Source organism: Sceloporus occidentalis, unplaced genomic scaffold (genome assembly GCF_023333645.1).
Source record: "Sceloporus occidentalis isolate IW3139 unplaced genomic scaffold, rSceOcc1.0.p SCAF_5, whole genome shotgun sequence".
NCBI lineage: Eukaryota > Metazoa > Chordata > Lepidosauria > Squamata > Phrynosomatidae > Sceloporus > Sceloporus occidentalis.
Window position 1 is genome coordinate 177,922,907 of NW_028316985.1, and position 17,677 is coordinate 177,940,583.

The 17,677-nt window shown below is 40.2% G+C and overlaps 1 protein-coding gene across 4 annotated transcripts in view; it reads right to left on the reverse strand.

Annotated features, from left to right (window-relative positions):
- Window positions 1-17,677, reverse strand: part of FRAS1 (Fraser extracellular matrix complex subunit 1) — a 318,860-nt gene that overhangs the window by 116,814 nt on the left and 184,369 nt on the right. For all 4 annotated transcript variants that reach the window (XM_089526272.1, XM_089526273.1, XM_089526271.1 and 1 more), the window contains 2 exons: window positions 14,831-14,971; window positions 12,464-12,607 (listed from right to left, as the gene is read on the reverse strand). In XM_089526272.1, coding sequence (XP_089382398.1) covers window positions 12,464-12,607; window positions 14,831-14,971 — 285 coding nt within the window. The remainder of the gene's footprint in view (window positions 1-12,463; window positions 12,608-14,830; window positions 14,972-17,677) is intronic.

The window sequence follows — 17,677 nt, forward strand, 5'->3', positions numbered from 1 at the left end:
TGGAGAGACATTGCAACACTGGTGAGATATGTCTCCAAAGGTTTGGGTCTGCTCGGGTATAAGCTTATATCTCTCATGTGTGCACAATTTTTTCACTGGCAGATTTCCTGTGCAGTGTAAAAACAATGTCAAACCTGGCTCTTAGATAGCTAAGAAGACAATTATCAGCAATTACCAGGCTCAATGTGACTTTTTCTTCCCTGCTTCCCATAAGAACCTCCTGTTTTTATTTTGAAGCACTGAGGTGCTGAACAAATTTCCTTTCACTTCCAAAAGCTTGTGCTTTGCTTCAATGAATTGGATCCTTTCCTACTTCCTTCCCTAACAAGCACAGGACATTTTTGGCCTGAAATGCAGGGGGCTTGGAAACTGAGTCCCTTTTTAGATTTTCTTATCTATATTTCTGTTTGCCAAAACCACTCTGTCACTTGCACAAAGTTTCCCCAAACTATGGAATCTACTCAGGATTGGCCTACTATTACAGAAGGTAGTGTGGTTGCTATAATGAGAAGGTACAACACATTAGAAAAGACAATGATGCTGGGCAAAGTAAAGGGAAATAGAAAGAGAAGACAACCATGTGCCAGGTGGCTAGACTCAATCAGGGAGACCATGGGCTTCAACTTGCAGGACCTGAGCAGAGAGACAAAGGATACAAAAGCTAGGAGATTCACAGGGTCACCATGAGTCAAGATTGCCTCAAAAGCAGCTAACAACAACAAAATGTGGCAGCCTTCAAAGAAGTAATTGCTGGCTGGTGGGATGGCCATTCTGGCTGGGGAAATTTGGACCTTGTGAGCCAGTGTGGTGTGGTGGTTTGAGTGTAGGATCAAAACTCTGGAGACTAGGGTTCGATTCCCAGCTTGGCTATGAAACCCACTGGGTGACTTTGGGCAAGTCAAATGCTCTCAGCCTCAGGGGAAGGCAATGGCAAACCTCCTCTGAGCAAATCATGCCAAGAAAACCTCATAATATGTTCGCCATAGGGTTATCATAAGTCAGAAGTTACTTGAAGGAACACAACAACAACCTCCAAAAAAAAAAAAAAAAAAGAATAGTTCAAATTGCTATCTTGGTGGTTTTATCTTTCTAACATTTCTAAACATGCAGCCAGGTTTAGGTAAGTGCAACTTGGTTTTTCTGACACTCTTGTGGTAGGATTACCAGGTCAGATTTCAGGACCAAACCCTGAAACTTCAGGACCATGATGTCACAGGGAATGGGGACCTAGCGATGTTATAAGGCACAGTTCCTGATGATGTCATTAATCACAATAACTTAAGCACCAACCACAACTGCACAAAATATGATATTCAAATTTTAAAAACCAAATGTAACAAATGAGAAAAATATATATGGATGCCATTTTAAGACAGCATTCTTATCCTGAGCTTTCTTCACCACCTGGCCCTGCTAACCAGAGAAGACAGCCCAGGTTCTGAGATCTGGAAACTCTACTCATAGACCATTCTTGAACATATTTCAAACTGTAATGCTATCATGTTTCTTGGTCTTCTGAAATGCTAGGAGCAGTGTTCTCTAACTCATGCAGTGCCTGTATCAGCCTAGCAATAATGAAATTTGTGTCAGGGAGGGGTATTGACGCAGACCACCTGCTTTTTTTTCAGCAGCCCATCAAAAATGGCTCCTGACCTTCCCTTGAACCAAAGCAATTTCAAAATGTTTTACAAGAAGTCTTTTGTATACAATGAAGGGACCATGTTGTAAAGGATCCTGAAAGCCTAAATTAATCCTCATTAAACTGATTTGGAAAATTATAAGGGGGATGATGGCTGTCTTGAAAGCAATGTAATCATGATGCTGCCTTCAGTATACAAAGCTTGATGTCAAGTTTCCTACTGGAAGTAAGCCTTCCCATCCCTTTCTTCTCTTCATTTAAACTCTCACTGCAATTGGATGACAAGATCTTGGGATTCCACAAATGGAGCCTTGAATTTCAAAAGGAACCCAAAGAAACAGGCATCTCAAATTCCAGTGGCAATGAATTGGCAATGAATGAACAAAGCTATCTCTACTCCTTAGAGTACGGCAAATTCCACTCTGAAAGGAAAGCATAATCCTGCCCAAAGTTAAGCACTTTTAAATCCCACTAGTTTCAATGGGAGAGATTTAAGAACTTAGTTAAAATAGCATGTTGAGTTCAATGGGTGTTGAAAACGCTTATTATGTGGCTGGCAAGACTGATGTAAGACATTTTTCAGCCTGAAGAACAAGGTAGAACCCCTTCTATTCCATGTACAAAAGTGAACTTCCCTGGCTGCTGAATCTTTCTTCAGCAATGGTGATGAGACAGCACCCACCATCAATCCCACAAGCTTCAGTCTAGCCAGGGTGGCTGGGACTAGGCACATTAGAGAGTTTGTTGTTGTGTGCTTTCAAATCTTTTCCAACTATTGGCAATCCTAAAGCATGGGGTTATCTGGGGCTGAGAGTGTGTGACTTGCCCAAGGTCACCCAGTGGGTTTCCATGGCTGAGCAAGGAATGGAAGCCTGGCCTCCAGGTCATAGGCCAATGCTCAAATCATTATGTCATGCTGGCTCACACACTGAATGGTATACAGCCCTTTTCTACATCTTGCAGCCACCTCCATTCATCTGTCACCTGAGGCAGATGAACACCTCACTCTGCCCAAGGGGAAGCCAGCCCTGTTGGCTGACTCTCAGACAAAATTTGTATTGTTACCAAGTGTTATCCAAGATGTTACCCAAGGCAGATTCACCTTGGGTAATAATAATATGGGAGCCACCAGTTACTGGGCTGTTGATCATCTGCAACAAGCCCAGGACTGCAGATTATAATTTGGGAATTTTATTTTTAACCCAATCTAACAAAATATACCCTCTCCTTTCCCCAGATATATCTTTACAAATTTAGTGTCCCAAAGAGCTCTATGTCATTTTATGTATTGTTTATTTTGTTTTAACTGTCTTGGATGGCTTTGGCTTTCCACGTCAAGACAGCTCCAATAACTGGAGCTACTCCTTTCTGAAGAACAGAAGCAGGGGATCTCTTTCTACTCTGCAGCTCTGCTTTGACCATATGGACATCAAAGAACACAGTTATACACCATTGATCTCTCCCAAAGGGAGAGAAAAATAAGAGAAAAGAAGAGGCTGGTGGTGAATATGATGGACAAAGGGAAACCAAAGAGAGAAGGAGGAGGTTTTTTTTAAAGAGGCATTTTATAATTTAGAAACATGTTTAGATTTTTCACAAGCACTTCCTTTTGAGCAAAAGAAGAAAGAAAAAGGAATACAGAATTCTCTTTAATGTTTCTGAGAGAAATATTTTCTTTTTTGTATGTATCTTCACGTCTTTCGCAAGGCAGACTGAAAAGAATGGGAGACAAATTTCACTTCTTTGTGCAGAACACAATCACTGTCTGTCAAGTATAAAAAGAGAGGTGCATCATGGAAAGAAGCAGAGCTTGGATAAGTTACTTTTTTGGCTCCCAGAATTCCTCAGCCAGCTTTTCCCAAAACTGAATTTAATATACACTGAAGTACATCCAAACTCAAGATTGTGCAAATAAAAAGAAAAATAGAGGCAAGGGATGAGCACAAGAAAATATAATTAGGAAGAATGAACTGTAATAATTTTCAGGTGGAGAGACCCAGGGAAAATCTCTATTCAGCCATGGTGATTATTGGGTGATCCTGGGCCAGTCAGTATCTGTCAGTCTAGCCTGCCCCAAAGGATTGCTGTGAGAAAAAGTGATAGGGAGTAAATTATAATAATACATTAATTAAATAACTATGACAAAGAAAGTTTGGCTTTCCCTAAGGACCACTTAAGGGATACAAATACAAATGACAGCAGGTTCTCCTGTCCCCCACTGCAGCTGGAATGACCCAACAGATTCTTACTGCCTAAAGTTATTGTACTGCAAGATTGAAGAAATCTATCAAGCTGCAAAGGATCCTAGTGTGTACCTGTCAAATCTCAAGGTATTTCATTGTTCTCCCTAAAATACACAATCCCCTGAAGTCAGGTAAGAACTGCTTTTTAATTTTGAAGCCATTCACCTTTGTCCTTCGAAATGCAACAGCAGTAGAGCAGAAACCAAATTTGCTTACCATACATCTTGAAAGCTTGCACTAATACATGCATTTTAGCTGGCTCTTGAAAGATAAAAGAGTATGGGAGACAACTATATCTCTTAATAGAAGGGAATACCATAGCTGGGGTGCTACCACTGAAACAGGCTTAGTGCCACACTATTTTAGGGGGCTGTAAGGGAGCCTTCATCTTTGATTGCTGTCTTGGAAAACCAATAGAAGGTAATGCAGTTGAAATAACCATCTTGGGGATTAGTTAAGAACCTCTTTTCCTGGAGAATCCTGGCTGGATTTTCAAATCTGAAAGAACCTGCTAATGTCAAGCACAAAAGGGCAAAAACAAAATATTAAGGCACAAGTTATATAATGTAAGGCCTGTGGCATGGGCAATATTGACATTGGTATAGATCAGCAGTGGTGAAATTTTGGAGTATCCATGGGCTATTTTCCATGTACCAGACACCTGCCATGTGTTCCACCAGCCACTGAGGAAACTGGAAGTGATCAGAAGGTAACTTTGGGGTTTGAGTTTAATTGTAAGTAAAAGGTAAAGATAGTCCCTTGACATAAATGTCTAGTTATAACTGACTGTAGGGAGCAGTGCTTATCTCCGTTACTAAGCCAAGGAGCCAGTGTTGTCCAAGGACTATGCCAGTGATCATGTGGCCAGCATGACTGCACTGAACGCTGTTTTAAATTTTAAAGAACAACAAACTCTGACTCTGACATTGTCACATTTCTTCTGTATGATTTTTAACTTCTTTATGTGTTGAAAAAGCCAGTGAAGCTTCCAAAGCTTGCATGGTTTATTTTGTGCATTTTAGTTGTTACAATAAAAGTATCACTATTTTGTGGATTTTAAATAATAATAATAATAATAAATAAAATTTTTATTTATATACCGCCCTTCCTCAGATCAGGGCGGTTTACAACACTTTAAAAACATTACATTAAACCATCACAAACGTTACAATAAAAAAACAGAAAAGCCCCGAGTTAGCCAGTCCTCTTGCCAGTGAAGAGGAAGGAGGTCCGTAGGACATCTTAATCGGGGAATGCATTGCCAAAAAGGAAGGTCTTCAGATCCTTTTTAAATTGGGCCAGGGAGGTGGCCGAGCGGAGCTCTATGGGCAGCGTGTTCCAAAGGGCCGGGGCGGCGATGGAAAATGTCTTCCTGGTAGTGGAGACAAGCCTGGCCCCGGGAACCCTAAGTAATTGCTGCCCAGATGTTCTGAGGGTGCGGGACGGAATGTATGGGGAGAGGCAGTCCTTCAGGTATCCTGGGCCCAAGCCATTTAGGGCTTTATAGGTCATTACCAATTTTAATTTTGTTGCATTTTTCTGAACAGCCAACACGGCTACCCCTGGATATGTTTCCTAATTTTAAAGGAGAATTTCATAAATATCATACAATTTCACCTAGCTAAAGGATTCTGCTGGTGGAATCTTTCTGTGGCTGTTGTTTTAAATAAAAGTTATAAAAATAACCTTGGACTACATGGAGGACACCAGCTGTGTGATTCCTACATTGGGGATAGGTGGTGGCAACAAAGATCAGGAAGTATGGCCACATTGAACCAGCGAGTCTGAAATGCAAATTTCACCTCAACCAGGCTGCTCATTACAGGCTGCAGTATAAATAACTGTTTTGAACCAACCCTGTTGGTGTTTTGTGACACTGGGGCTTGACAGACGGGCAGCTCAACGCCACCCCTTTTAGCTCCAGAAGCAGGGGCTTCTTTTTGTGCCATATAGAAGGGGTGCCATAACCACCATGGCACAGCATTATGACATTCCTTGTTCACAGCACTGTTTGGGTGCTGCGCACGAGGGACATCATCGTGGTGTGCCCTGTGTAAGTGGTGCATGTCAAAATGGCACCCTGGTGGATGAAGGAGGGCTTGGAGCATGTGAACACTCAGTTTTTCTTCACCCCTAGTATGCATTCAGGCAGGCTCAAAGTGCCGGTCTGTACTGCCTCGATATAACCAGATACTAGTAAGCTCCATCCTGAGGAAGAACAAGCCATAAGAGTGATGGATAAAGGTCATCAGATCATACTTTTCAAGATATCCAATTTTGCTTTGCCCCCATTACTGTCACCATTCTTGCATAATTCCTACCCTCCATAAATTATTTTTTCTACAAGGATGCTGCCAAATAAATTTACTTGTGCTAATTGGCTCACAGGCTCCTTAAACCCTGACTAACTGACACTCCCTATAAAAAGATAATAATAGTTGTCTTTCTCACTTTTAAAATGTTCTCTTTGCTGACAGTTCCTCATCTGAAATTAATATGCAACCTGCATAGAATTCACCCGCTAGGTATAAAAAAAGGAGAAATATCTGAGTTCTGTTGAATTCTCAATACAGGTTCTGCCTCAAGGGTCAGAAAGGAAAAATTCTAAATTAACAGGTAACATTGATAGATACAGCAACAGCTATAAAATGTTATAAAAGGGATTTTTTTTCTTTAAAAAAATCTTATGATATTGAAGCACAGTTTATGTTATATAATTTAATGCTTTCAGTCACAGTTTCATGTGACAGATGCTTGTTAAGTGATGATTAATAACTTCTCCAGACAAATTTGTACATTGACATTTTAATAACTGTGAAGAGATTGAGGTATATGATAAGGGATAGACATTCAGTGAAAACCAGCTTTCCATGACAAAGCAAGTCACATTCTCCAGGCTTGCAAGGAACGAAATAATATATGCAAATTATGCAGTTTATGCCAATATGCGATTATTTTGATCCATCAGGTTTGAGTAATTAGACAGCAAGACTGAACAAATGACTGGAGGTAATGAAGAGTAAGCAGAGGCAAGCAATGTGGTGCGAAGAAGGTGGAGGTTTAACTCCGCTCATGTAAACAAGTCAGCAATTCACTTTTGAGGGAGTATTAACCATTACACTAAGTATGCTACAGAAAAATTATTGGCAATGTGTGATATTGGACTGTACCTCACATCATCTTTCACCTTTAGCTATGTTGCCTAGGGCTGATGGGAACTGGATCCCAGTAACATTTGAAGAACCAAAGGTTCATCACCTGTGTGCCAAGGTCCATGCTGCAGCTATCAGATAGGTATATATACTGAATACATATGTTAAAATAGACAATATTTATTGAACTATTTATATCCCACCTTGTCTCAGCATACAAATGCAACTAATTTATTGTGCATGAGAATGTGCCCATACCACCAATTTGTTCTAAATACAGCTGCTCAGATACTCAGTTGCAATTTCCTTTTAATGGAGTTACACGTTCTTTTATGTCTCTTCTCTGATATGAACGGAAAACTCCCACATAGACATCATGGCAGTCAATGGTTTCCATGTCATTAATGCAGTGATTCTGCTCTGGGTTTTATCTATTCCAGTCCATGTACAATTCTGACTATTTCTGCCTTTTCGAGGTGAGATGTATTGAGGCTTTTAAAAGCATTTTGGACATTAGACTTCCAGAGAATCCCGGGGCAGAAAACTGGCCCGTGGACCTGCCACAGTTGCCCATCTCTTCTCTAATGGAAATGTTCTGTGACTAAACTAGGGACAAATATTTCTTCCTCTCCTCCACATTCTGTTTTTCTTTAAAAATCTGCCTCTGATATATTCATTTCAAGCCTGTCTCTGCTGCAAGGAGACAAAAGAATAACTCTGTTGTGGGAAGGGGGGAACAAATAGGCTGTGAAAAATTATTTCCTGACATCAAAGAAATAAGTCTTGCAGCTCCAAAGAAACAAGAAGACAATTGCAAAAGGGAGTAATAGATGAAGTTGAGAATGATATCATTTGAATGCTTTTGCATTTTTTTTCTTTTTTCCCCTTTCCTTTTTGGATCCATTATCTTTTTTTGTAAGCTTTTGAGTCCTGGCATAAGATTTCCAAGTGTTATCTTTCCTTTGATAAGCTTGAAGAGGGAGAGAGAAAATAGAAAACTAGCCACAGCAAAGCTCAGAAGTGATTGGAATGATTCCCAGACACTGTTTATGCTTGCCCTCCTGTCAGATTAAAGTGTGATTCATCTCTTTTAAATAGGTAAAGCAATTAGGAATTTCTGGTTATATATTAGTGTGGATGCATACCACAGGCTGGACATGATCTATCAGGAAAAATCTTCTGCACAAGCTTCAGAGAAACTAGAAGATTCTTGAGCAGTCTCCAATCTCTATTCATTTTAATGGCAGTTAGGAAAACATTACCAGTGGATCATGTCTAAGACTTACATGTTGTGCGTTAGCTGCCCTTGAATGGACCTTCTCATGATGGGGCCAAAGGATGACAGACTCCATTTGATCATCTTGGCTTCCAGGGAGAGGTCAGGCTTGATCAGTTCAAGCACCCATTTGTTTGTCTTTATTTGATGCTCATGATACTATCAACACTATTCTCCAGCAGCACGTCTCCAATAAGTTGATTTTCTTCTTATCTGCTTTCTTCACTGTCCAGCTCTCATATCCGCAGATGGTGATGGGGAATACAATGGCTTGGATGATTCTAACTTTAGTGCTCAGCTATGTATCTTTACTCTTTAGGATCTTGTCTAGTTCTTTCATCACTGCCCTTCCCACTCCTAGTCTTCTTATTCTTGACTACAGTCTCTGTTATGATCAATATTTGATCAAAGATAAGGGAAATCTTTATTTCCTCATTATCTTTGTTGTATTTGTGTAGATTCTCCATGGTAATTATTTTTGTTTTCTTTATGTACAGCAGCAAGCCTACCTTTGCACTTTGTTCCTTGACCTTCCTTAGTAATTGTTCCAAGTCTATGATGTTTTCTGCTAGTAATATGATGTCATCCACATATCTTACATGTATTAAACCCTCTATTCCTAATTTTTAGGCAGGGACTGCCAGAAGGAACACATTTGGCCCATTAGCTACATAATTCAGTCACTTCAGTCCTCTGGGAAGAATCTGCTACAACTTAGAAGACCAGACTCTCTGCGGTGACCCAGAGGACCTTCTCATCGGCTGCCCCCAGGCTCTGGAACGACCTGCTGGATGAGATCTGCCATATTACCACCTTGGAAGCCTTTAAAAAGGCTATTAAGACTGATCTCTTCCGGTAGGCCTTTCCAGACTAGGTTAGATCCATTAGACTTGCCTCCCCCTCTATTGATACCGATATCAAAATTGATTGATACCATCAACTCCATCTCCCTCCCTCCTCTAGAGGAAGACTCATTTCTAGTGCTAATCTGCCTGAAATTTTAATGTATTCATATTGGAAAGTTTTAAATTTTTTGATGTTTAATCTTTTTTTAGGGGTTGATCACTGTTTTTATGATGGGGGGTTGGGTTTAGAGGATTTTAAATTGTAATTTTTAATTGTTTGATGTTTTATTTATACTGATGGAATCTGCTTTGATTCCTTTCTGAAAAAGTGGAATACAAATAATAATAATAATAATGATGATGATGATGATGATGATGATGATGCCCACCCACCCCAGGTTAAAAAAGATAGCTTGCTCAGTTTTCTCAAAATGCTGGGTGTTGAAGGGGAAACTGGAAAATCAAATGGGAATGAAATGGAATCTCATGTAGCAAGGCACGGATGGCTTGACTGAACAGTCAACAGGATCATTTTACACTGCCACATTTTGTTGCATGAGCCACTTTAAAATTTTAATTTTAATTATCTTCTACTCTCACACCTTTCTCTGTTGGCATATACTACATACATCATTCAGTGTTCTACCAATATACCATTCTGCACCTATTCTGCCAATATGTCATTTACCTATTAGCCTTGGCATCTCATTTTTTTAACAAACTCTGTGTGATTCAAGCCTAATCAATTTCTCTCATAGAAGATCAATGGCACTGACTCAGTCATACATTTTTAAAATGTCATTTACATTGGGCTGCAGCTCAGTGCATCCCATTAAAAGCCATTTATAAAACATGCATGAAAACATATATCACAGGGCAAGAAGCTAATATAGGTCCCACCACCACCCATAACAGTAGCCTCAAACTAGTTACCCAAATCCAGCCCAAATAAAATGACCTTAGAGAGGTTCTTAAAGAGACTTAAAAGTTGAATTATCCAGTAGCATTTGGAAAAGGGCAAGGGATTCCTTTTTCAGGAACACACTGCTCCAAAATTAGGCTGCAAAGGATCCACTTTCTCTCCTCTTCCTCCCCTTCCCTCTCTCTCCCAGACAGACAAAAACAACACCGTATCTTCCCCACTTTGACAAAGTTTGCATTCTCCTCATTTCCAAATCTTTCCACTCTGAATCCAAAGTTTGCAACCATCATTACAAAGGGAAGGTACAGTGTTGCTTTTGTCTGGCTGGGAGGGGGAGAGGAGAAGTTGCATCCTCCCAGGAGTGACTGCAAACATCGGATTCAAAGGGAAGGTCTTTGGGAATGAGTAGGATACAAAGTCTGGCAAAGCAAGGGAATGTACGGTGTTGGTTTTGGCTGGCTGAGAGGAAGGAGGGGGTGAAGATGTTGACTTTGTTAAGCATCAGCTACAAAGACATGAATAGTCAAAACTGCAAATCTGAAATCCACGAATGCGGAGGGCTGACTATATAAACATTATTGGCACAAAAGTAGAACTTTCTAGGAGACAAAATATTTCCCATTACACACCTGGTGAGGTGATCCCAGTATCATATCACCCTCATTATGATATCATGTTGTTGTATAACCAATCAGATTTCACAACATAATAAAACAGGACTGAAAAACAGGAAGTATGGTCTTCAGTCTGACCGTAGTAACACTCAGATTTGGTCAAACACTGAATGGACAATCATTTCTTTTCCCACTTCAAGATTCCACTAAAACTTCGCCCAAACAGGGAGATCTTTCTCCAGATTGCCAACAGGTTTTTGGAACACAATACCCCTTTTTTGGCTCCGTTCCTTTCAGAAGGGGAATTACTAGTTGTCACTTATAGCCCCCAACTGAGACCAGCCAAACACATCCTGAATGAGCTTCAACTAATTTTGGGAAGTAATACAGTTCTCTCAAAGGCTCTGGGTGGCAGGACTTTAATGGCCCAACCTTAAACAACCACTCACCCTACAACAATATACGTAACACAGATGTAATACCAAAGACAAGACCATGGCACAAAACCAGGTGCCAATTTTGTTTCCACATCTATGCTGGCAACAACATTAGAGGGGATAATAATGTCACTCACAATGTCAGAAGAGCATTTATGTGCTCATCCTCCAACGTGATATATGCCAGCTTCTATCAGCAATGCCCCTCTGCACTCTACAGGGAGAAAGAGAACAGTCTCTGCAGAAGAGACTTCAATGATTTTATGATTCTAAGTGGACAAATGGACAAAAATCTGACATTAAAAATAGCAATATCAAAAAACCTGTTGCAGAGCATTTCAACCTTCCTTGACATATAATATGGACATTACAAGTGGTAGTTCTCAAACATGAACATTTCAAAGGAAGACTGGAAAGAGAAACAGCTGAAATAAGATAGATTCACTAATTCCAATCGAGGTATGAACAAAAATAATGGCTTTATGGCACACTAGATATAGTAATCCAGGAGTCCTCACAGCTGAGATGTAATAAACGGGATCTCCTTAGAGAAGGTTTTTTCCCCCAAGGGAACTGACTTTTGGTAAATAGATTTATTGCTTTTACATACCAGTACTAATAGCCAACTTTAAAAGACTACTCCCAGCCAACTGAAAGACCTGTATCACCTCACACAGGTCTTTGAAGCATTATGGCCAGGGTGAAAATGTACATGTTTCTTTATCTCATTACATTCACATTTGCAACTGTATAACTTTACTTAAAAACCTGTGGCTTTGGTATCACTCTATCAGGGCATCTGAGGAAGTGGAAGGATATCCATGAAAACCTGTGCTAAAATATAGGGCTGAAGCAAAAGGCCCAAAAGGTCTCTAATTTCTGACAATCACACAGTCCACTCCTGAAGTGGGCCACTGCCACAGTCCTGAACAGCCCACCAACAGGAGCAGATTAAATCCACTCCTTTGCTAGCTGTTTCAGACTGCCTTCAGACCATAGTCCTAAAGATACTGCTAGATTTTTAATTGTATTAAAGTTTTCCACATTTCCTTTCCTTTTCCTTTTTTTAATTTCAGAAGGGAAGTTAGGTTCACTTGTTTGACTTATCTGTCACAAAATAGAAAATTAGTACATCAGAGTTCTAAGTTTTTTGGACAGCAAGCTTCCTGTTGCTATCAAGTTGGCAGATTTTGAGAACTGTAAGCCAAACAAGAAAACATTTCCAAGCTCTTTCTGCCACTCTTGAGCTCCCTAGGGGACAGACAAGATAGAAAATACAGTAGAGATGAGCATGAAACTATGCTGGAGATTCTATAATATGCCTTGCACACTTACCAACACAGTACCCCACCAGATTAAGGTATTGCTCCTCCTTGCAAGGGGTTCTACATCTTCCATTGACAAAAGTTGCATGGGGCTGGCAGGACACACATTCAGCATCTGAAGGCCCGGTACACATCTTGCAAGAAGGATGGCATGCTGGACAAAAGAAAAATTACAAAGAGCTCTGCTTAAAACAGCTTTGCTGAAAGATAAAATACTGGGTTTGTAACTATAAATGGGTTTTCTTGCAACTGTATCATTGCCAAGGAAGATCTACAGCAGAGCTGTGACATGGCAAACACAGGGCAGGGAGTGTTTGTCATGTCAGAGACATCATGGATCAAAGAGATGTTGCATAAAGTTCCATCTGGTAGAACTATGCCACATCTCCTCTTCCACCCAATACCAAAACCAGCTTCTCACTGGCTGAAGCATACCCAACACAGTCATCTACTGGCTGGTGGAAAACACAGGGGCAGAAAAGCATCCACTTATGTTTGTATACGTGGTCCCTAAGCAACAAAGCATCCTTTGGAACTGCCTGGAAATAATCTGGAAGTCCCAGAGGATGACAGTTAATGGTCACGGGGGTTGCAGCAGGTAAAAAGTGGGTTTGGTTGTTGTGTGAGGTCAGTAGAATATGCTTGCCTTAGCATCAAATACAAAGATTACATACACAGGCACAGACTGGACATGCACACCTGTAAGTCAGCAGCAGGATGCCAGTCACATTCTTTACACTGAAAATACAAGCCTATTCATAGATCAAAGTGCATGTTGTGCCCCCAACTTCCTTATATGAGCCAAAGTATATCCCCCTCATTATACCTTGAGGAGAGAGGTTTACAGTAGAGTTCTGATTGTGTTCATTTCTGGATCACATGGTGCATTTTACATATGTTCATGTGAACACAAGTAGAAGGTAACTTCAAACCTTCCTCCTTACTGCAGGAAAGTCTGGAACTGATGGAAATATGGTCCCAAATGCATACACATCCAATTCACCAATTGAGTTCTCATGCATTCTTCTGAACACATGAAGAAGAGTTGGTGGTAATTTCAATAGCAGGTGTACAAAAAACATGAGCTGTCTTGTTGGAGAACTTTATTCTAGTGCTTTTGTTAGGGACGGATTAACCCTCGTGCTAAGTAATTTAAAAGCTGAGTGTCAAATGAGGAGGGTCTCTACTAATATAAATATCTGGAGCTTATTCCACCCTGCTCTTTGTGCTACAGCAGTCAGCTGTATAAATAACTCTCATGTAGCCAGATAACTAGTTTCAACATACTATTTTATTTGAATCTTTTATACATAAACTTCAAAGTCTGTAGCAAACTTCCACTGAAAAACAATAACCCACTCCACAGTTACAGAAAAGCTTTATCTTGCCTGTCTGTTTGTGCCAAATAGACTATCCTCAAGCCTCTCAAAGCCTCTGCAAGATACTTTCACAAGTGGTTCCCATTAATAAAATAAAAAGAGTGGTTTTCTGTTATCTGTACAGCCAAGAGCCAGACATTACTCTGAATGTGTGCTCACAAACTCAGTCTGAAATTAAATGGGATCTTTATGGAAGATTAATCACACCTTTGAAGTTTCAAACAAACATACTATAAAGAAAGGATGAACTGGAGCTACCACCATCCTTTTAGGTTATTTTGGCTTCTTAAAAGAAGATAGAATCTATACTATAATTTAAAATGTTTGTCTACCTGTTCATCTGTTCTGCTATACTAACCCACATACTTGATCACAGATTGACCAAGCATGTTGTCCAATGGGTAAAAATGCAGATCTGATCTGAGGTTTCCCAACACTCTTCAAAATCAGACTCATGCAAAGAGTGTTACAGTAATCCAAACAGGATGTACCTAAGGCACATGTCACCACAGTGAGATCCAATGTCTCTTAAGAATGAGTGCAGCTGGTGCACAAGACATAACTGTGCAAATGCACTCTTGGACCCCATAGAAACTTGAGCTTCTGGGCTCGGGGCTAAATCCAGGCATACACCCAAGCTGCAAACCTGTGTAACACCATTCAGCACAGGCTGAATCCCTATTTCCTGGTTCGCCTTTCAACTGACCAGAAGCACTTCTATCTTGTCTGAATTAAGTTTCAATTTTTTAAATTGTCATCCAGTCCATTATTGATGATAGGCAGTGAAAAAGGAGTAATAGAATGAAGTGTCACATACATACTCATGGCACCTGTGATAATGGGTTCCCCATTATCTGGGCAACATAGCTGAAGAAGTAAATATTTCCTCATTTCATTCCATGGTTGTTCAGATCTGTGAATATCAAACTCACAGATACCAAGGGCTACTGTATTGATTGTCTTGCAATTAACTAGCTACTCAGTAAGTGTGGACTTACAGAAACACTGTCCTTCCTGATGATACAGTCCTTCCGGACACTGAGAAAGACACTGGCCTTCATAAAGAACTCGAGGAAAGGCACACGCTGTACAGTTTTCTGGAGATTTTTCCATACAAGACAGACAGGAGGAGTGGCACTCTGCAGCAAATGATGAGAAATAAAGGGTAGGAAACTTAACAATTATAACATGTCCAATAGTCACCTCACAGAACTTTTTTAGGTTACCTTAGCAGCCTAGGATCTGCTACAATATAACTATACTAGAAACTAAATGCCACATAATAGGAGCCATGCCAAAGCTACTTCATGGGCAGTCTTACCCTTTAATATCACAAAAGTTTTTATTATTATTATTAGAATTTTACAAATGCTCACAAACAACATCTAATATCTTGCATCATATATATCATATACAGTTGCAATTTGTCCCTGAAAACCTGGAAAATCCTGGATTGAAGGGACTAAAAAGTGTCCTGGGAGGCTGGACCAATTGAAGCAGTAAATCTCTGATTTCTTCTTCATTGTAGGCTTATGGATAGGTTAAAATGTGGCTGTGGCAATGAAGCAAGAAACTGTGCAAGACTGCTGCCACTGGTGGGAGCCTCATCCTGCCCTGCAGGCTCCAGTTGCTATTGCCCAGACATAGCATTGCCACCTTATTCTTCCATTCCCTCCTCCCTTCCTCCAGCAGGCTCACAAGGTGGGAAAGGAAAGGAGGCAAGCAGAGATGGCCTTGTGTTGGGTGATGATTGTGTTGGCGGCTTAAGCTTAGGGGTAGGCAAACATGGCTTCCAAACAGCCTCTAGAATAAAGAGCTTTCTGGGGCTGCCTGGAAGCTTCCTCTCTTCATACCAGCTAGAGAGGAAAAGAGAGCTCTTAGCTTAGAACTGGCACTGAGATTGAAACATAATGGTAGAAAAAGTGTAACAATTAATATATTTTGAATTTGCATGATCAGAATGCAAATAATATGCATAATCATATTAATTTGCATACTATGCCAATTAGTTGGTCAGATATGAGGGACTGGAATATGGCAACCTGAACATAGAATCATAGAGTTGGAAGAGACCACAAGGGTCATCCACTCCCAAAAGTGGACCACCCAGCCTCTGTTTAAAAACCTCCAAACAAGGAGACTCCACCATTTTCCAAGGCAGCGTGTTCCATATGTAATGTATCTCAGAAGTTTTCAAGATGCAGAATATCACAGCAACATGTAGCACTCTTCTATTATCAAACACACAATTTGAAGGTGCCTTGGAATAACTGAGAATTATGTGGAAGATGCACTTGTGTATTTTCAGCCTGAAGAACAGAATATCTGAGTAGGAGGGGGACATGATTTTAAGAGGAGGACTCTTCAAATCCATGAAAGGCTGTCATACAGAAGAGAGGGAAAATGCTTGTTCTCTGCTGCTCCAGTGGACAGAACAAGATCTTAAATTATAGGAGGTCAGCTTTCGGTTAAACATTAGGTGACAATTCTGGAAAGCAAGATGAGTTTGATAATGGAACCATTTAACTAGTGGCTGGTGGGTTCTCTCTCAAGTTAGGTACTTGGAGGAACGCCTCTCCCCATACATTCTGCCCCACACACTCAGATCTGCTGGGAAGCAATTGTTACGTGTCCCAGAGGCAAGGTATTCTACCACCACTCAGAGGGCCTTTTCTATCTCGGGCCCCATCCTCTGGAACTCGCTTCCGATCGAGCTCCGCTCAGCCACCTCCCTGGAACACTTCAAAAAGGGGCTTAAAACTTTTTTGTTCCAGCAGGCTTACCCCTAACATTCCATGTTGCCCCCTTCTCTCTCCTCATTGTTCTTGTAATCTTGTGCTAGTTGGAAAAAAATTTTAACTGGATTTTAACTGTTGTAAGATATTGTGAGATTTTGTATTTTTTGTATTTTAATTTTTTTGTATATTGATTGTATCGTGTTTTTGGCTGTTGTGACCCGCCTTGATCCCAGGAAAGGCGGGCTAAAAATAAAGCTTTTATTATTATTTTTTATTTAAAGTTGAAACCAGATAGCACCTGTTTAACATATTTTAAATCTAAATCTCCTGTACTGACAAGAGGTTTGAACTAGATGACCTAGAACTCCCATTCCAACTTTGCAATCTGCTGACCCCAGCTTTTTCCAGGTACTCATGAATAACTGCGAACTGAAAACAATATAAAGACTAAATGTTTTGTAGGTTGTCTCAACAGCTATATCTCCTATGCTGAATTTCTTCTCAACACCTATATAATAAGCAACTTTGTTTTGCTGTAAAGAATGTTTTGGGTACAAATGCTGAACTGGTGTTTTTGAGGGGAAACCTGATGCAGCATTGTTAATGGAAAACCCTTGAGCACAACAAAAGTACTCACAACTACCTTTGGAAAAGGTTTCCTTCCAATAAATGTCAAGACAAACTAATTCAGTGAGCAAAATAACTTTTTACCAGCCCATCATTTTGGGGGCAATTTATTAGACATGACTGCCGGAAGGGGATGATAGTCATCCAGGTCAGCAGAATCTCTTCTTTAAAGATGGGCATACCTATATAACCATTTGTTTCCTTAAGGGCATACTGAATATTTGAGTGCTTTTGTGGAATCCTTGTTCTCCTCTCCCTGCATCACTTGCAAACTTAACTGTAATTTCTCATCATATTCTCAGTGTGGAGATCTTTGAGGAATTCAAATATTTGCTCACTCCAATATGAAATGACTTGCTGACACCTCTTGGACTGTAGTACAGAATTTAGCTATTCACAAAATTTGACACTTCTTCACATGTTATAACAAAGCTCTTGCCAGCTCAAATGTATGACAGCGTATCTTTAAACATGTATTAT